We start from the raw sequence: 17,043 nt of genomic DNA, 5'->3' as shown, positions 1-17,043 counted from the left end.
TTCATTTGCTTTTAAGATCTATCTTTTTTGCTATTGTTTTGGGTAGTTCTGTTTTATGTATGTTCTTGTTCCTTCTATAGTACGCTTTTGATTCCTTATTTTATGACACTACTCATTTAAAACATATTTTATGGCTTCTATCTAACCCTGTTGTCTGACGCTGTGCGGTTTGTATGCGCGGCCTCTTGCAGGTGGTGGATTGTCTTGTGTGTCCTGTAATGGTGATGCTTCATCTCAGGGGGTGGGGGTCCTTGGCTGGGGGACTCCTGGGGAGCCCAATGGGAGGAGCTTCTCCAGAGAAGCTTTCCCTTTGCCTTTGTCTGGTTCTCCAGGGCCCAAGTCCAACTCCAGTCTTGACTTAAATTGGACTGTTTTGTAAGTTTTATTAAGTTTGATTTTTTATAGGTTTTCAGGAGATACCCTTTATCAGCTTACATAAGTCCCCTCATTTTTATAGTTTGTTAAGGTTTTCTTTTAAATCATGATAGATATCAAATTTTATCGACTTGTTTTGTTACTTCAATTGTTGATCCTGTATTTTTCCCCAGTACAATCTTTAATATGGTGTTTTTAACCTTGAAAGAGTCTTATATATGCTGTTGAATTCAATTGGCTAATATTTCATTTAGGATTTTCACATCTACGTTGATAGGTGAGATTGGCCTAAACCTTTTCTTTAATGTCCTCATCCAGTCTGGGTTTCAAGATTACACTAAAATCATGTTAGTTTATGGTTGCAGGACCCTTTACTGTATTGTAATACGCGAGCCTTTCCCTCTGTTCCCCACTACTGATGCCCGCTGCACTGAGGTCATTTACATCTGCTCCCACAGAGAATATTCCCACACCAGGCCATGCACTGGACCTGTATCCATCTTAGGTCAACAGCAAATCGAACAACACAACAGCAACTGCTGTAACTGAGTAGATGCTCGGCAAACATTTGTTAAAGGAGTGGCAGATCCTTAAACCAAACCAACTGGTATTTTGTCCTCTGCAGAAAAGGAACCTTGCTGTTCAACAACATCTTTTCCATCGTGCCTGCGATCTTAATGGGATGCAGTGAAGTTGCCAAGTCATTTGAGATGATAATTGTGGCCAGACTTTTGGTGGGAATATGTGCAGGTAAACCATTCTGTGATCCGGGATGGTCAGAGGGAGGGAGAACAGGCACCTGGGGTCTGAACCAATCTGGGGTCTCTGAAGCATATAGGGTCAAGCTGTTCCTACACCTCTGCTGTGTGTAGACGCTTAAGCCCCTGCGTTATAGGGATGTGTGTGGACCGCGGGCAGATCTTCACTGTGGAGTTTCCTGTGAAGAAAGCTGTTCTTTGAAAGACTGAGATACAGAATCTTAGGACAGGACTGGTCCTTCCAACCACTCCTTTATCTCAATGTTTTCTAAACTGCAGGTCGGGACTGATACTGACCAGGGTTCTTGGCCTTCCCCAATCAACAGAAATTGGCTAGAGGCCAGACAAGAAATACAGACAAGGCTTTGTTGGGGCCCCTGCAGCCGCAGGAGGGAGCAAAAACAAGTAACAGCTTCCCTTGCTCACTCCCCGAGGTGGGGGGCGAGCTCGTTCCTTATATGGCGTGAGGGAAGAGGTGTGTCCAGGCATCAGGCCAGGGGGGTGGCTTGGGTGTTTTGCCCACCTCTTTGTGCTGTTGAGTGCAGGGGGCATGCGCAGTACTCTGCTTTTGCTCAAGACACCCAGTGTTTTCTCCTGGCTCTTCAGAGGTGACAGTTGGGTTTTCTTTGGTCTTTTTGTATCTTGTTGTCCAGAATTTGCCCCAACTACACATGCACACAGTTATTTTCAGTCCCTTATAGTTTCTCTGCCGCTTGTGGCTCAAGGAGATTGTCCAGGTGCGAGCACTGCAGCAAAGGGTCCCAGATCCCAGCCTGTCTCAGGATCAGTTGGTGGGTGGTGACGTCTGTTTAGCAAACAGTATTTTCTTTTTTTTTGCTTTTAACTAGGGTAGACTGTGTCACATGTAGTAAAGATAAGGATTGTCTTTTTCTGTGTGTGGTAGGCGGGCCTCTCGGCCCAGCCGCTCCACAGCATGTGGGATCTTCCCGGACCGGGGCATGAACCCACACCGCCTGCATTGGCAGGCGGACTCCCAACCACTGCGCCACCAGGGAAGCCCAAGGATTGTCTTTTGAAACGTTGTTTCAGTTCTTTATCTTTATACATATGTGAGAACCAAGTTGGATGTAAAATGTATTTCTGTATTTTGCACCGTGAGTTGTGGTCAAAAAAGCTTGAGAAATTATCAAATGCATGAATCCCTCTACCAGAAAAGGGTTAATGGTAGTAACCTCTCCAAAGCCATTCTGCCCAGGCCGGGTTTCCCTGGTTATAGAAAATTCCCCCATGATGGCTTCAGACTGAAGAGACATGGTTCAGCCATGCCGTGGCCTTCCTTCAGGTTGGCTTCCTCTATAGGCAGAAGGGCCAGGGCCGTCGAGGCAAGCGAGGTGCCCACTCTCGGGGCCGTGCACTGCAGGGTGGGCCCCCAAGGGTAAGCGCCCCTGGAAATGCTGCACCCTGGACACTTCACTCGCCCCCCACCAGGCTGTGGCATTTTCAAGTGACTCGTTCTCCTTCCAAACACAGGGATGGGGATGAAGAAGGGATAATTTGGCTGGATGTCAGCAAACCCCTTCCCTGGAGTTTACTGACAATAGAGGAGACAGCAAGAAGCCTGGTATTTGGGGAAGTGGCGAGGGATTGCAGGGCTGGGGAGATGAAGAGGAAAACAAGATTCCCGAAGACAGAAGAGGTCACCGCAAGGAGGGACTGATGGGCCCCCTGGCAAACTTCATTCATTCTAGCTTTCCCTGAGAGCACCCGGACATTCATCTACCATCTGGCCAGGAGTCCCGAGGTGCCTGGCCCTGCTCCTGCACTTTTTCCCTGCAGCCGGGCTCAGCTTTATGAAAAATGGACGATTCCTGGAAGTTGTCAGCTGCGGGCAGGTGCTGTGACGTTTCTATTGACAGCCAACAATTCAGAGTTGGTTCCAAAAAAGAAATGTTAGGCTCCAATAGAAAACTCACAGTTTAACATCCCAACCTTTGCTTTTTTTTTTTTTTTGGCCATGCCACACAGCTTTCCGGATCTTAATTCCCCAGCCAGGGATTGAACCCAGGCCCTCGGCAGTGAAAGCACGGACCACTGGACCGCCAGAGAATTCCCAACCAACCTTTGCTTTTAAATAAGCATGACTTCTGGTCAACAGTTCTCAAACTTTTTGGCCTCAGGACCCCTTTACACTCTTAAAATTATTGCGGGTTCTAAGGAGCTCGTATATGTTATACTGATCAATATTTACCATGTTAGAAATTGCAACCGAGAAATGTATTAATTCATTTTAAGATAGCAATAAGAAGCCCATTACATGTCTTTGTGAAAATAATTCTATTTTCTAAAACAAAAAAATTTAGTGGTATTGCTTTACATGTTTGCAAATCTCTTGAATGTCTGGCTTAACAGAAGACAGCCAGATTCTCAAACCTGCTTCTGTGTTCTGTTGGTGTGACGTCAGAGAGCATGTGATCTCTGGAAAACTGGTCAGGGAACGAGATTGAAAAGGACAAGTAACATCTCAGGACGGTTCTGAAAACAGTTTTGATCTTACAGACCCCCTGAAAGGTGACACCTGAAAGGTGTCAGGAACCCCCTGTGTCTTCAGGTCATACTTGAAGAACTCCAGCAGAAGCCTAATCTATTTGCTGTTCATTCCTTCACATATTTCTTGAAAAGTCAGGAAAGGGTGTCATCAAGCCCCGTGGTACTTAGACACCCTAAAAACGAAGTAAACGGCCACTCTGACCAAGCGGGTTCAGGGTCAATGCAGCTTGGACCCCCAGATGCTCAGTTTGCTGGTTTGCTGTTACTCAACATCTTTGGTAAGAACGCTTCAGACTTTCACTAATGGAATTTAAACTTTAAAAGCTGCTTCTCTGGCTTTGGTGTCAGAACAGGCTGGCCGGGGGTTGCCCCATGGAGTTGTTTTTTAAGACAGAATGAGACTGTTTTCCACCGACATGAAGGGAATCCCATCTCTTCACAAACCCCCTGGTGTTGGTCTCTCCAGTGTTGCTATTAACTAAGTTCAGAAGCACTTGGCCTTGAGAAGCGGCCACCGGGGCCTGAATGGTGACCGGGCAACACGAGGGCGTCGCTTTCTCCATAGCCCTTTGGGCACTGGGCCTGCAGGGCCACCCCCGCCCCTCCACCACACCAGACACTTAAGAGCTGCTCTAAAGACTGTCCGTCTTTGTCTGAAAATCAGAAAGAATTGGTATTAATTAATGAACTGTGATGCCCCTTTTAAAATATTAAGCAGAATCCCACTACTGGGCATATACCCTGAGAAAACCATAATTCAATAAGAGTCAGGTACCACAATGTTCATTGCAGCACTATTTACAATAGCCAGGACACGGAAGCAACCTAAGTGTCCATCGACAGATGAATAGATAAAGAAGATGTGGCACATATACACAATGGAATATTACTCAGCCATAAAAAGAAACGAAATGGAGTTATTTGTAGTGAGGGGGATGGACCTAGATAGAGTCTGTCATACAGAGTGAAGTAAGTCAGAAAGAGAAAAACAAATACCGTATGCTAACACATATATATGGAATCTAAAAGAACAAAGGTTCTGAAGAACCTAGGGGCAGAACAGGAATAAAGATGCAGACGTAGAGAATGGACTTGAGGACACGGGGAAGGGGAAGGGTAAGCTGGGACAAAGTGAGAGAGTGGCATGGACATATATACACTACCAAGTGTAAAATAGCTAGTGGGAAGCAGTCACATAGCACAGGGAGATCAGCTCAGTGCTTTTCGACCACCTAGTGGGGTGGGATAGGGAGGGTGGGAGGGAGACGCAAGAAGGAGGAGATATAGGGATATATGTATATGTATAGCTGATTCACTTTGTTATACAGCAGAAACTAACACACCATTGTAAAGCAATCAGACTCGAATAAAGATGTTTAAAAAAAAAAAGCCAAAAAAATAATAATAATAAAATACTAAGCAGAGATGTCCTTGGGCAGAATTGCAGAGCTGAAAACTTGGCCGTCAGTTTCCTCTTACCTCAGTGCTATAAAATACCCTCCCATCACCAGCAGCTCCAGCCTCCCCTCACCCCACACCGTCTCCCTTGGTCTGCCCTTGGCCACAGCCTTCCTCTCAGACCCCACGTCTTTCTGAGCACCAGCTTGCCTCTGGCTCCACGTGTGAAACTTGGACCAGTAACAGCCCATCTGACCTTCCTCCCAGACCCCCAACCTTTCACTGGACTTTGAGGAGAACTAAATGGGATAATATCTATGAAAATACTTTAGAGCCTATTAAATTTTCACCTATTCATAAGGGGGTCAGATATCAGTAAGACGGGAAAACCAACGAGTTCAAACACTGAGGCGTCAGAAGTAGTTCAGTCATTACACAAATCCCAGAATGCAGTTAGTCTACAATATATATTTAAGTTTTCAATGCTTACTGACAAATAAAGCTTGTGCTTCGATGTCTATGCATCAGCTTATTATGTAATATACAGTCTCAGAAGGTAAAGCTGGTGGGCAGGGGTCCTTGGACTTCTAGTAACAGGTTCCCCCCCGCCCCCCGCCGCCGCCCCGAGGAGCAAGACAAGAGAGAGAGTCTAACCACACCTGGGCTTTTCCTCTCCGAGACCAAGCCAATCAGGAGGGAAGACCTGAGGTCCGGGTGGCCTGTGTCTCCAGGTGACACCAGTCTGGAAGCAAACGCACTGTCCATGAACTTCTTTGGTCAGACTATTTTCTCTTAAAGTTAAAAGGCCTAAGAATTGCAAGAGGGGTGGTTTGCTTAGTCCTGCAGTTTTGAGACAGTTTCAGCCCAACTAATGCGATTGCTGAGGAAGAATAAATGTATTTGAAGACAGAGCTCATCCCTGCCAGATTAATGTTTCCTGATGGTGTCTTTATTTCACCCTCCCTCCCAGGTCTGTCTTCCAATGTCGTCCCTATGTACTTAGGGGAGCTGGCCCCTAAGAACCTGCGGGGGGCCCTGGGGGTGGTGCCCCAGCTCTTCATCACCGTCGGCATCCTCGCGGCCCAGATCTTGGGTCTTCGGAGTCTCCTCGCAAACGAAGAAGGTGAGCTCAGGACACCTCAGACCCCCAGCCCATTCCTATGAGCTGGTCTTTTCTCTCTAAATGACGGGGCCCCTGCACAGCCCTGACCCCACGGTGCTGAGCCGGAGGTTCCCAGAGCAGGCCTGAACAAGTTGGTGGGGACAGACAGACTGACGTTCTCTAGTCCCTCTTGGGACACGGATGAGGGAGTTGTGAGGGCGCAGGAGGTGCTGCTATCTTTCTCTTGGTTGCTTGGTGGCTGTCACACAGGGACCCGGGGCGTGGTAATGACAGCCACCAGGGTGCCAGGCTCTGTGCTTAAGGCCTCCGGCACCATTGCACTGGAGCCTCCCAGCAATGCAGCTGCCCAGGGGCCCGTGATCATCCCATCGCAGACCAGGAAAGAGGGTCACAAGACCCAGCCTCCGTGGGTGAGGTGGTGAGTCTCAGGGCTGGTATCCACACCAGACCCAGACTTCGGAACCGCACACCCCCCCCACCCCAAGAGCCTGGGGCCTGGCACATAGTAGGTGCACAGCAACTCATAACTGTCGTTGTTCTTGCATGACCTCCCTTTTTTTCATCTTGGGTCTCGAACCTCTGAAAGGGAAATCACCACTAACAAAGCACCAGTCAAAACGTATGGGCCAGACACGAAGTCTTTTATATAATCCATTTAATCCTCCAAACAACCTATGAAGCATGTACTATTACTATACCCATTTTACAGGTGCAGAACCTGAGGCATAGAGAAGTTGGATCACATGTCCAATGTCTCCTTAGGACACAAATGCAGGCAGTGCAGGCCTGAGTCTGAGTTTAGCTACCAGCTCTCCCACCTTTCAATCGCCCTTGTAAAGAGCTGGGCCCAGGAGTGGAGGAGCTAGGTTCCTGTCTCCCGCTGATGGCACGTTACCAACCAGCTGCACCCAGAAACAGCCACGGATCCCTGGCACCTGCGAATTGCTCTGTGGTGTGTGGGAGGGAGGCGTGGTTCCACCCAGGGAGGGGGTCTCAGAGAGGGCCTGGGCTTGGGGGGCGGCGAGTAGGACCAGCATTCCAGATGTGGGCAGAGGGGATGGAAGCATAAAGTTCTTTGTGCATGCAGGGAGCTGCAGGTGTGGTGGTGGACTCTCACTTTGTCCCTCCATCCTTTATGGTGACTATTCAGCCCTCGGTACCCTCCTCTAGACAAGAGTGTGGAGGGCAGGGCTTGGCCTTCCTCATCTTTGAATCTCCGGCGCAATTCATGGCACATACTAGGTGCTCAGTGAAGAAGGAAGGAAGGCCGGAGAGAATAGTGTCAGAGTTCTTGGAAGCAAGTGGGCAGTCACAGCACAAAGGCTGCATAGAAGTCACGGGGGTCAAGATTGGAACAGGGTGTCTGGGTTTGGCAGTTAGGGGTCACTGAGATCTCATGAGAAGAGTTTCAGTGTAGGGGGCGGGGTCGGGGCCAGAGGGCAGATGGCAACGGCCCGAATGGCTGGCACGTCTATACTCGCTGTAGTCTGTGCAAGGGTGATAGAAGCGGGACCTGGATCAGCTAGGCCCTGGATTCGGAGCCAAGAGGTGGGAGAAGGTTGGGAGGATAGGGATTCAGGGTTCAATGTGCCTGAGTTCGAATCTCAGCTTTGCTCCTAAATAACTGATCTCGGGCAAGGGGGCTACATGCCCTCCATGCCTCAGTGTTTGCAGGTGTAACATGGGCTTGATCCTGGTGCCTGCCTCCTGACATTGCTATGATGGGGAAGTGGGCTACATGTGAAAAGCCATTAGACTCCAGTGCCCGGCACGCAGATGTCTGCAGTTATCACCTCCTCATAGGAGAAAAGGGGGTGAGTCGGGCATTCACAGCTCCTAGATGGAGCCTGAACCACTCATTCACTTATTTAACTGTTTTTATTGAGTGATGTAACATATATAAGGATCCAGAACTAGAACCACGCCGGCCCCCTGTGCACCCCTCAATCACAGCCTTCCCGCCCCCAAAGGGAGCCACTGTGCCAACATTTATGATCATCGCATCCTTACTCTTCCCTAGAAGAGTTTCACTACTTTTCTAGAAGATAGAGTTAATTTTCCCTGTTTCCGGACTTAATACAATGGAACCACGTTGTGTGGAACCACATTGCACCCAACATCGCATCGGTAGGATTGGCTCCTGTCCTGACTCGCTTCATTTTCGCCACAGTATAAAATTCCATCTTATGAATGAACCATGATGTATGCATCCATTCTACTGTGTGGACATTCGCCTTGTTTCTGGGCTTTGTTTCTGTAATCAGTGCTGCTCTGCCCTTGTCCTTCCGGTGTCCTGGTGGCCCAGGCATGCGTTCCTGAGCGGGACTGCTGGGTTAGAGCACGTGGGTGTCCAGCATCACTAGCTCCTGCCAGACTGTCCCCTAAAGATGCCACGTCTCCACACAGCGGTGTGGACACTTCCCATCTGCCCACATTCTCGTCAGTGCTTGGTGTTGTCAGAAGTTTTCACTTTGTTCATCTGATAGGTGGGTAGTGGCTAGTCATCAGCATCCATTCTCTAAGTATTCTCGTCAGTGCTGGGTGTTGTCAGAAGTTTTCACTTTGTTCATCTGATAGGTGGGTAGTGGCTAGTCATCAGCATCCATTCTCTAAGTATTTAGAGTGTCCGCTCTTGGTTAGGCACCATCCTAGGTGCTGGGGACAGAAGAGAAGAAAGAAGCTCCAGCTCCAAAGAAAACCAATCAGGATAATGGGCCAGAGCGGCTCCGTGGGGCTGGAGGCGGAGAGAAACAGGAGAGGAGGCTGGGGCGCCAGCTCTCACGTGGGACTGGTTTCCTTGCAGGCTGGCCCATCCTCCTCGGCGTGACCGGGATCCCCGCGGCAGTGCAGCTCCTTCTGTTGCCCTTCTTCCCCGAGAGCCCCAGGTACCTGCTCATTCAGAAGAAAGATGAAGCGGCTGCCAAAAACGGTAAGGCTTTCCCAGGAGACCGGAAGAAACGACGCAGGTTGCGGCATCTTTGCTGGGGGGCGGGGGGTTGCGTGCTTCAGCCCCCAGCGCCCTCTCTGCTCCCTCACCCAGCGCTGAGGGAACTGCGCGGCTGGGACGACGTGGACGCCGAGACACAGGAGATCTGGGAGGAAGACAGGGCCGAGAAGGCCGCCGGCTTCATCTCCGTGCTGAAGCTGCTGAGAATGAGGTCCCTGCGGTGGCAGGTCATCTCCATCGTCGTCCTCATGGGCGGCCAGCAGCTGTCGGGAGTGAACGCGGTACCAGGGCAGCCGGGGCCGGGGCAGCGGGCAGGCACGGGGGCGGGGGCGGGGGCGGGGAGGGATCCGCTGAGGGGTCCAGGCTGCCCGGCCGGCCTCACCAGCCTCGGGGGTGGCCTTCCAGATCTACTACTACGCAGACCAGATCTACCTGAGCGCTGGGGTGAGGGCACAGGATGTCCAGTATGTGACGGCGGGCACAGGCGCGGTCAACATGCTGATGACCATCTGCGCCGTGAGTGCCCCTGGGAGCCGAGTCCCTGTCTGCCACCAAGGATGGAGGGCACCTTGAGAGTGGGGAGTCTTGGCCCAGGAAGGAGCCCGGAGCTCAGTGGCGACATGCCCCTCGGTCCCTCCTCTCTAGCCTCTGGGCTGTCCTCAGATGCCAGCCTGTCTCTTGGGGGGGGAGGGCGGTAGCCTGTGGCCCCAAAGATGGAGACCCGTCCCCACCGTCCACTCCGGAAGCTACCGCCGTGAGAGGTGGCTCTTCTCCAACGTCTCACACTGGGGACCACTACCTGTGCCAGGGCCATCGCGTGACAAATGGGGCCCCTGGACTGCGCAGTGCGGAGGCCCGCTGGCCATTCAAGGACACACACACACACACACACACACACACACACACACACACACACGGGCGGGCGGGCGCACAGGGGAGGTGGGCCTGCTGAGCCTCCCACGTTTCCTCGCCCTTTCCCTCCAGGTTTTCGTGGTGGAGCTCCTGGGGAGGAGAGTCCTGCTCCTCCTAGGCTTCTCCATCTGCTTCACCGCCTGCTGCGTGCTGACTGCCGCCCTGGCTCTGCAGGTGAGGAAGGGGGCGCCTGGGGGGGCCTTGCGCCCTCGTGCGCATGCGCGAGTCCGCTGCTTGGGGATCCCGCGCAGCCCCGATCCTCGCCCCAGCAGCGCACTTCCCACTTCCAGCGGGTATTCCAGGGGCATCCAGGTGGCGCTGCTTGTAGAAGGAGGTGCCTGGCGCCCGCCTTCCCAACCCAGGCAGAGCTACTGGCCCTCCGGGAACCGAGAGTCCTGACGCTCCCGTCCCAGGTTGTCTCCGCTTTGCCAGGTGTGATTCAACTCTGTTTTCTCCCCACAGGACACAGTATCCTGGATGCCCTACGTCAGCATCGCCTGCATCATCTCCTATGTCATAGGACATGCCCTTGGGCCCAGTATGTATCCCAGAGCTGGTTCTGTGGTTTCACTGCCCCCTCCTGTACCACCAGCCCTAGAAACTGCTGGCCTGAGCTCCTTAGAGAGGCTCCAGGGAGGGGCGAATTCGGCCCAAATGGCTTCTCTGCCTGTGTTCTTGTGGCAGAGGGCTTTGAGCGAGGACAGTAAAGCAGCCTGTGTAGGCTGGAGCACGGTGCCCGTGTGGTCGGCACAGAGAGTCTTACAGGTGGTCATGGGCCCCCTTTAGGGACACCACAGGATGTCGCCTGTTGTGCCCGACTCTTGCTAGGTGCCTTCTCACACTGCTTCTCCACGAGACCAGGAGTCCTGGAGGCACACTGCTCCACCTTGGGCCGGATGCCTCTGGAACCTTGCATGGGCAGGGCCTCCAGGACCCTCTGTGGGCTTGCTCGGCCGGCAGGGAAGACAGCTCTTCCTCTTCTTCCCCAGGTCCTATCCCCGCACTGCTCATCACCGAGATCTTCCTGCAGTCCTCCCGGCCGGCCGCCTACATGGTGGGGGGCAGTGTCCACTGGCTCTCCAACTTCACTGTGGGCTTGATCTTCCCATTCATTCAAGTAAGTGCCACCCAGGGGCCCCAGAGGCCCAAAATACTCAAGCAGTAAATCGAGAACCTTTTCAAGAACGTGAACCCTCTCCCCTCCCACAGGTGGGCCTCGGAGCTTACAGCTTTATCATTTTTGCCATGATATGTGTTCTCACCACCATCTACACCTTCCTGGTTGTCCCCGAGACCAAGTCCAAGACCTTCATAGAAATCAATGAGATCTTCACCAAGATGAACGAAGTGTCAGAGGTGCACCCAGAAAAGGAGGAGCTAAAGGACTTTCCACCCTCTACTACGGGGCAGTAACTCGAGAGGAGGAGCCTGTGAATCAGGTCTGCGTGGAGCTTCCCTCCTGGGCTATGAATCCAGAACTAGGACAAGTCCGGTGTGGAAGGCAGGCCCTGATGAGACTGTCGTAAGGGCTTCTGTGCAGTTCTTAAAGCCAGGCTGTCTCTTTCCAGGTTGACCCATCACCAACCCCAAGGCACGCCGGGCAGCTGTCCCTCAGCCATGCTGGGTCAGCCATTGTGTGGCTCCTGGCAACACCGGCTCTTATAATGAAAGCCATTACCGTGGTGTTGAGATGGAAGGAATCAAACGCGGCCAAAGAAACTAGTTCTTCTCCAATCCCGTAGTCTTCCGGGGGCCACGGGCCCGTGTTCAGGGTGGAATCCATCCTCTTGTCAGATCCATCTCCAGAAACACTAGTTTTGAAAAGTATGATGTCGTGAGTGATGAAGTCTAGGAATCTGGGAGGCAGGTCCCTGTGGAGACTCTAACCAAGTCAGAGATTATTGTTCCCAGATTATATTATTAGAGGACAATAGGATTGCCTCTATATATACTCAATAAAACAAATATGATCACTTTTCACCAAGACGTGCTGCTTTTCTGTGAGCCGGTGGAAGGCGGGGGGCATTCCCTGCTCCTTCAGACAGCTTGGCTGCACTGGAGTGTCAGCCCCTTAAGGGCAGGGGTTTGGCCAGTTTTGTCTATCCCGGGATCCCCACTGCCTAAAAGAACCAGGCATGGAGGAGGCCGCTCAGACGATCTTTGCTGAAAGAAGGGGAGGAGTGAGAGATGAGGTGGTCGCAAAGTTGAGATTTTTAAGATTTAAGGTTGGGGAAGCCTCTGCATGTGTTCAGGTGTGTAGCGAACACCGAGGGGCCCCGAAGGTGGACAGGAAAGGGTGTCGGGAGAAAGAGGCAGTGCCCCCTACACACACACAGCAGAGCTAGAGGCTTTCGTAGAGGGGTGTGTGTGTGTATGTGAAGAGGGTGTGTACAAAAAGGTGGAGAAAACTGAGGTGTAGGAAGGGAAGTGGAGGGACCACCTGCCGAAAGGCTTCTGACAGGGTGTGAAATCTTCTCCTGGGAGTCAGGGAGGCAGAGGCCAGGGGCCGGGTGGGACAGAGGTGGGGTTGGGAGCAGCTTTCTTGGGGGTGGAATGGGGATTCCCCAGGTGGTGAATTCCATGACTTACGAATATAGTGAAGGCCTAGACAACCCTGTGGTTGGACCATCCTTACCTTCTGCCACAGGGACCTACAGTGTGAGGGGGCACAGAAAACAACCATAGATGGTAGCTCGCCGTGCTGAGAAACAGTAAGGCCAGGATGTCAGAATTGAGGGACTGTGGCATTATCAATTCCACTCATGTTACCGACAGCACCTCTAACCCAGGGGAGGCTCTGGAGCACAGGATTCTGTGGGTCTATTCTCCGGGGTCAACCATGGTTCTGCCACTTAGTAATTGAGCGACTTGGGCAACTTATTTGGTTTTTCTGTACCTCAGTTTCCTTTTTGGTTGAGCTAATAGTAAATGCCTCACATGGTTGGTTATGAGAATTAAATTCTATGCTGTAGCTTTTAGATCAGTGCCTGGTGTGTATTAAGCACTTGGTTATTTTTAAGCGCTTGGGATGTTGATCTTGTAGACAAATAAGCACACAGGTAAAATACAGTGAGAGACCCCACTCTACATGAATACTGGGATTAAACAAGTAAGTGGATGGCAGAGGCTGGGAACCATCTCACTCTTGCAGTGGGAAATTACAGATAAGCCAAGAGAGAGAGTCTAGAATGATCCATGTGGTAATAGACTAGAGTTGGAGATATTGTTCAGCTGAATATAGACACAGGTGGCTACACATAGAAATATTTATAGATATGTGGATTTACATGGGTTGGTAAAATACAACAGGAGGAGAAAAAGATGGGCCTGGTGCTATGGTTGCACAGAAGGAAGATGGGGAATTAGGAAAGACAAAAAGGATTTCTCCAGGAGAAAATGCAATAGGAAAGAGAAGAACGGTCACTCCAGGCGAGGAACAGCACAGAGAGATGAGAGGGTTTGAGGGGAACGCCAGGTAGCTTTGTGTGAACGTGAAGCCAGAAAGCCCGAACTAGATTCTGTAGGTCTCTGTGAGCCACACTGAGCCTGAACCTTGTCCTCAAGATAAAGGTGGCGGGACTTCCCTGGTGGCGCAGTGGTTAAGAATCCGCCTGCCAATGCAGGTGACACAGGTTCGATCCCAGGTCCGGGAAGATCCCACATGGTGGAGCAACTAAGCCCGTGCACCACAACTACTGAGCCCACGTGCCACAACTACTGAAGCCCACCCGCCTAGAGCCCGTGCTCTGCAACAAGAGAAGCCACCGCAGTGAGAAACCTGCGCACCGCAACAAAGAGTAGCTCCTGCTCGCTCGCCACAACTAGAGGAATCCCGAGCGCAGCAACGAAGACCAAACGCAGCGAAAAAAAAAAATAAACCTGGTGGTACGTGACAGTTGAGTTTCAGAGAGTGTGGCTGCAGTAACAAGACCAGGCAGGACTTGGGGAGGGAGACCGATTGGTGAGAAATAATAAGGGCCCTGCAAAGCCAGCAGTGGTGAGGCCGAGAAGTGAGGGAGAATTCAGAGAGACTTGGTGGGATTTAGGGGCCCTCAGCCACTGTAGGTGAGGCATCTGGCATACGTGCCAGGTTTCTAACGGGCCAACGGAGAATGGTTTGGGGAGCTGAGCGGCAGGTTTTGGGAGAAGACTAACAGTTTTGGACCTGTTGAGATGGGGGAGCTCACGGAACACACGGCAGACATCTAGAAGGAAGTTGACCGTATGGCTCTGAAGCCGGAAGAGCAAGGATGTAGATTTGGGGGAAACATACATACTTATCAAGCATCTACTGTGTTCCAGGCACTGGGGCTGCAACAGTGAAGAAAACCATGTCACTGAGTGAGAGGTGCGATCAAGAAAGATTGGGTAGCGTGAGGGTGACAGGTGGAGAACGGCTGTTCTCCAGGGAGGGGGAGGAAGGCCTCCCTGAGGGAGGGAGGGGGCAGCCACAAGAGAATCTGCGCAGGCACCGGCCTGGTGCAAACGTCCTGAAGTGAGAGAGGGCTGGCCGCAGCTCGGGAGTGACGAGAGGTCGGTGGAACGGCTGCAGCAGAAAGGGTAAGGAAGGAGGTAGCTGGCAGAGACTCAGCAGGCCACCGGGAGGATTGGGGATTTTATTCTGAACGTGAGGGGAAGTCACTGGCTGACTTGAGTCAGACAATTCTGATCTGATTTGCAATTTAAAGAGCCACTCCATTAGAAAATGTCGGGAGATGGGAGGTCCGTGGATGCTGATTAAGGTCAGTCAAGGTCAGGGCAGTTAGCAAGTGAGAGAGATGGTGGGGAGGGGCTACAGACCCTGTTTGTTCGCTGCTGTGTATCCAACAGTGCCAAGAGCACGCAGCAGGGCTCACTGGGTGTCGTTTTGAATCGGTGAGTCTTGGCCGGGAGGATTTTAAGAGCGAGAGTAGAGCAGCGTGAGGCTGAGCTGATGCAGGGAGAGCATAACTGGAGGAGTTGCCAGCCGCAAGGCAACACGTTCATAACCCCATGAGGCAGGTAGCTTTCACCAGTGGTTTCCACACTGCTGGATTTCACAGACCAAAGCTGGGTGAACTAGCGTTGGGCTGCCTACTTTTTATTTTGTAAGTAAAAACCTAAAATAGGGAATTCCCTGGTGGTCCAGTGGTTAGGACTCCGTGCTTTCACTGCTGAGGGCATGGGTTCAATCCCTGGTCAGGGAACTAAGATCCCACACTGTGTGGTGTGGCCAAAAAAAAAAAACACGAAACCTAAAATAATAATAATAACTCTCAACTACTATCATAATGAAAAAAAGAAAGGGCATTTTACTATATAGGCGGGATGTGACCACAGAATAGATTTCAGTCCTTTAAATCGAATAGACTTTTCTTCATGGAAACCTCACTACATTGCCCTCTGTCCTGATGTCACTCAACCAGCAGCAGACAGACTTCAGGAATGCGAGGGCTGCAACGCTGGCGATGTTCCTTATGGAAGAGCTTGGAGGGCAGAGTCTGAAGTCCCACTTTGGAATGAAAGTGGCACAGAGTCTTGCCATCTTCAATCAGCTTCCTCGAGGGCTGGTTCCTCAGTTCCCAGAAGAAGAATGAGGAGGCCGGTGGCTGCCATTCTGACCCTCACTTGCATGGGCTTCATCGTAAAAGTGCGTGGTGATTTGGTTCTCTTACCCGGGGATGGTTCCTCTTCCTCCCCTCCCCTGTTATTCCTTAACCAGCTGATCAAGTGCTGCTGAGGGCTCTCCAGTCACCCAGCATTCAGCTCAGCACTGGGACACGGCAGAGTTGCCTATATGGCATCTGCTGTCTTCAAGGAATTTACAGTCTAGGCAGGAAGATGCAAACCACATGCAAATGGAAATTACGGGGCAATGAGAACTGACAGAAGACTGTTGTATCTAGTTTTGAGTCTGCTCTGAGCATTGTCTTAACCATCCGAGCAGCTCCGATGCCTGATTGGGAGCTTGACACTTGTTGGCACTTAGTAAACGTTGACTGAATGGACGTGACCTGGAGTGGTCTTCAAGGAAAATGTGGTGAGCTGAGCCTCTAAGAATGGGTGAGATTTGTACAGCAAGGGAGGATAAGGCGATTGGAGGGTAGTGGGGGAGGGAAAGGACATTCATTCATTCAACAAATATTTGTTGAGCACCTACTATGTGCCAGCCAGTGGATGTAATGGATCCAATGGCCAAAAATACAAGTAAGCAAATACTGGAGGTCATTTCAGATAGTGCTCAGGGCAAAGCGGAGAGCGCCAGGTGAGGGGTGTGGATTACTTTCAAAAGGGTGGTGCTAGTGAGGACCTCCCCAGGGAGGTGACATTTGACCTGAGACCTGGGGGAGGAATGTTTCAAGCAGAAGGAACAGCAGGAAGGAGCTCGGTTTTGCCATCAGCTTGACTTTGTTGCTGCGGTTGACTCAGAGAGAGGAGGGGAGGCAAACAGTGTTGAATCAATGTTATTAGACTGTAAGCATTGTGACTAGGTATTGTGATTTCTGCCAAAAGGATACAGAATTCGGCTGATAAAGTGGAAAGATGGAGTGGGCTAGCATTCGAGAGTCTTTAGGAACAAACTGAGAGGTAACTGTGGTCTGCTAACCCCGAGATGGGAGACTGCTGTGGATTATTCAAGTGGGACTAATGTAATCACAGGGGGCAGGAAGAACCAGAAAGACAGCAGCAAGAGGAAGATTCAGTCTGATATTCTTGGCCTTGAAGATGCAGGAAGGCTTCTAGCAGCTGGAAAAGGCAGAGAAATGGCCTTTCCTTACAGCCTCCAGAAAGGCGACACCTTGATTTAAGCCCACCGAGACCCCTGTCAGACTTACGACCTCCAGAACTGTCAGGTAATACATTCGAGAGGCTTTAATCCACTAAATGTGTAGTAATTTGTTACAGTGGCCACAGGAAACTCATACAGATCTTGGTGCTGAGAAGCAGGGGAAGCTGTAACAAATACCTAAAAATATGGAAGTGGCTTTGGCGTGGGGCAATGGGAAGAGGCTGGAAGAACTTTCAGGGACGTAATAGAAAAA

General features: G+C 51.2%; 1 protein-coding gene across 4 annotated transcripts in view; it reads left to right on the top strand.

The window, feature by feature from the left end:
- The window catches only part of SLC2A5 (solute carrier family 2 member 5), a 47,441-nt gene extending 35,440 nt beyond the window's left edge, over nt 1–12,001 (top strand). For 2 of the 4 annotated variants that reach the window (XM_032605620.1, XM_032605638.1), the window contains 9 exons: nt 1,001–1,125; nt 6,010–6,162; nt 8,966–9,091; nt 9,203–9,390; nt 9,515–9,625; nt 10,094–10,195; nt 10,484–10,559; nt 11,011–11,138; nt 11,231–12,001. In XM_032605620.1, the coding sequence (XP_032461511.1) occupies nt 1,001–1,125; nt 6,010–6,162; nt 8,966–9,091; nt 9,203–9,390; nt 9,515–9,625; nt 10,094–10,195; nt 10,484–10,559; nt 11,011–11,138; nt 11,231–11,434 (1,213 nt within the window). In that variant the 3' untranslated portion in view covers nt 11,435–12,001. The remainder of the gene's footprint in view (nt 1–1,000; nt 1,126–6,009; nt 6,163–8,965; nt 9,092–9,202; nt 9,391–9,514; nt 9,626–10,093; nt 10,196–10,483; nt 10,560–11,010; nt 11,139–11,230) is intronic. The other 2 variants (XM_032605628.1, XM_032605647.1) reach the window with 2 other exon arrangements.
- The last annotated feature ends 5,042 nt before the right edge of the window (nt 12,002–17,043 follow it).

This window comes from Phocoena sinus, chromosome 1 (genome assembly GCF_008692025.1).
Source record: "Phocoena sinus isolate mPhoSin1 chromosome 1, mPhoSin1.pri, whole genome shotgun sequence".
NCBI lineage: Eukaryota > Metazoa > Chordata > Mammalia > Artiodactyla > Phocoenidae > Phocoena > Phocoena sinus.
Note: the sequence above shows the minus strand (reverse complement) of the source record. Positions and strands in the feature narration are given on the sequence as shown.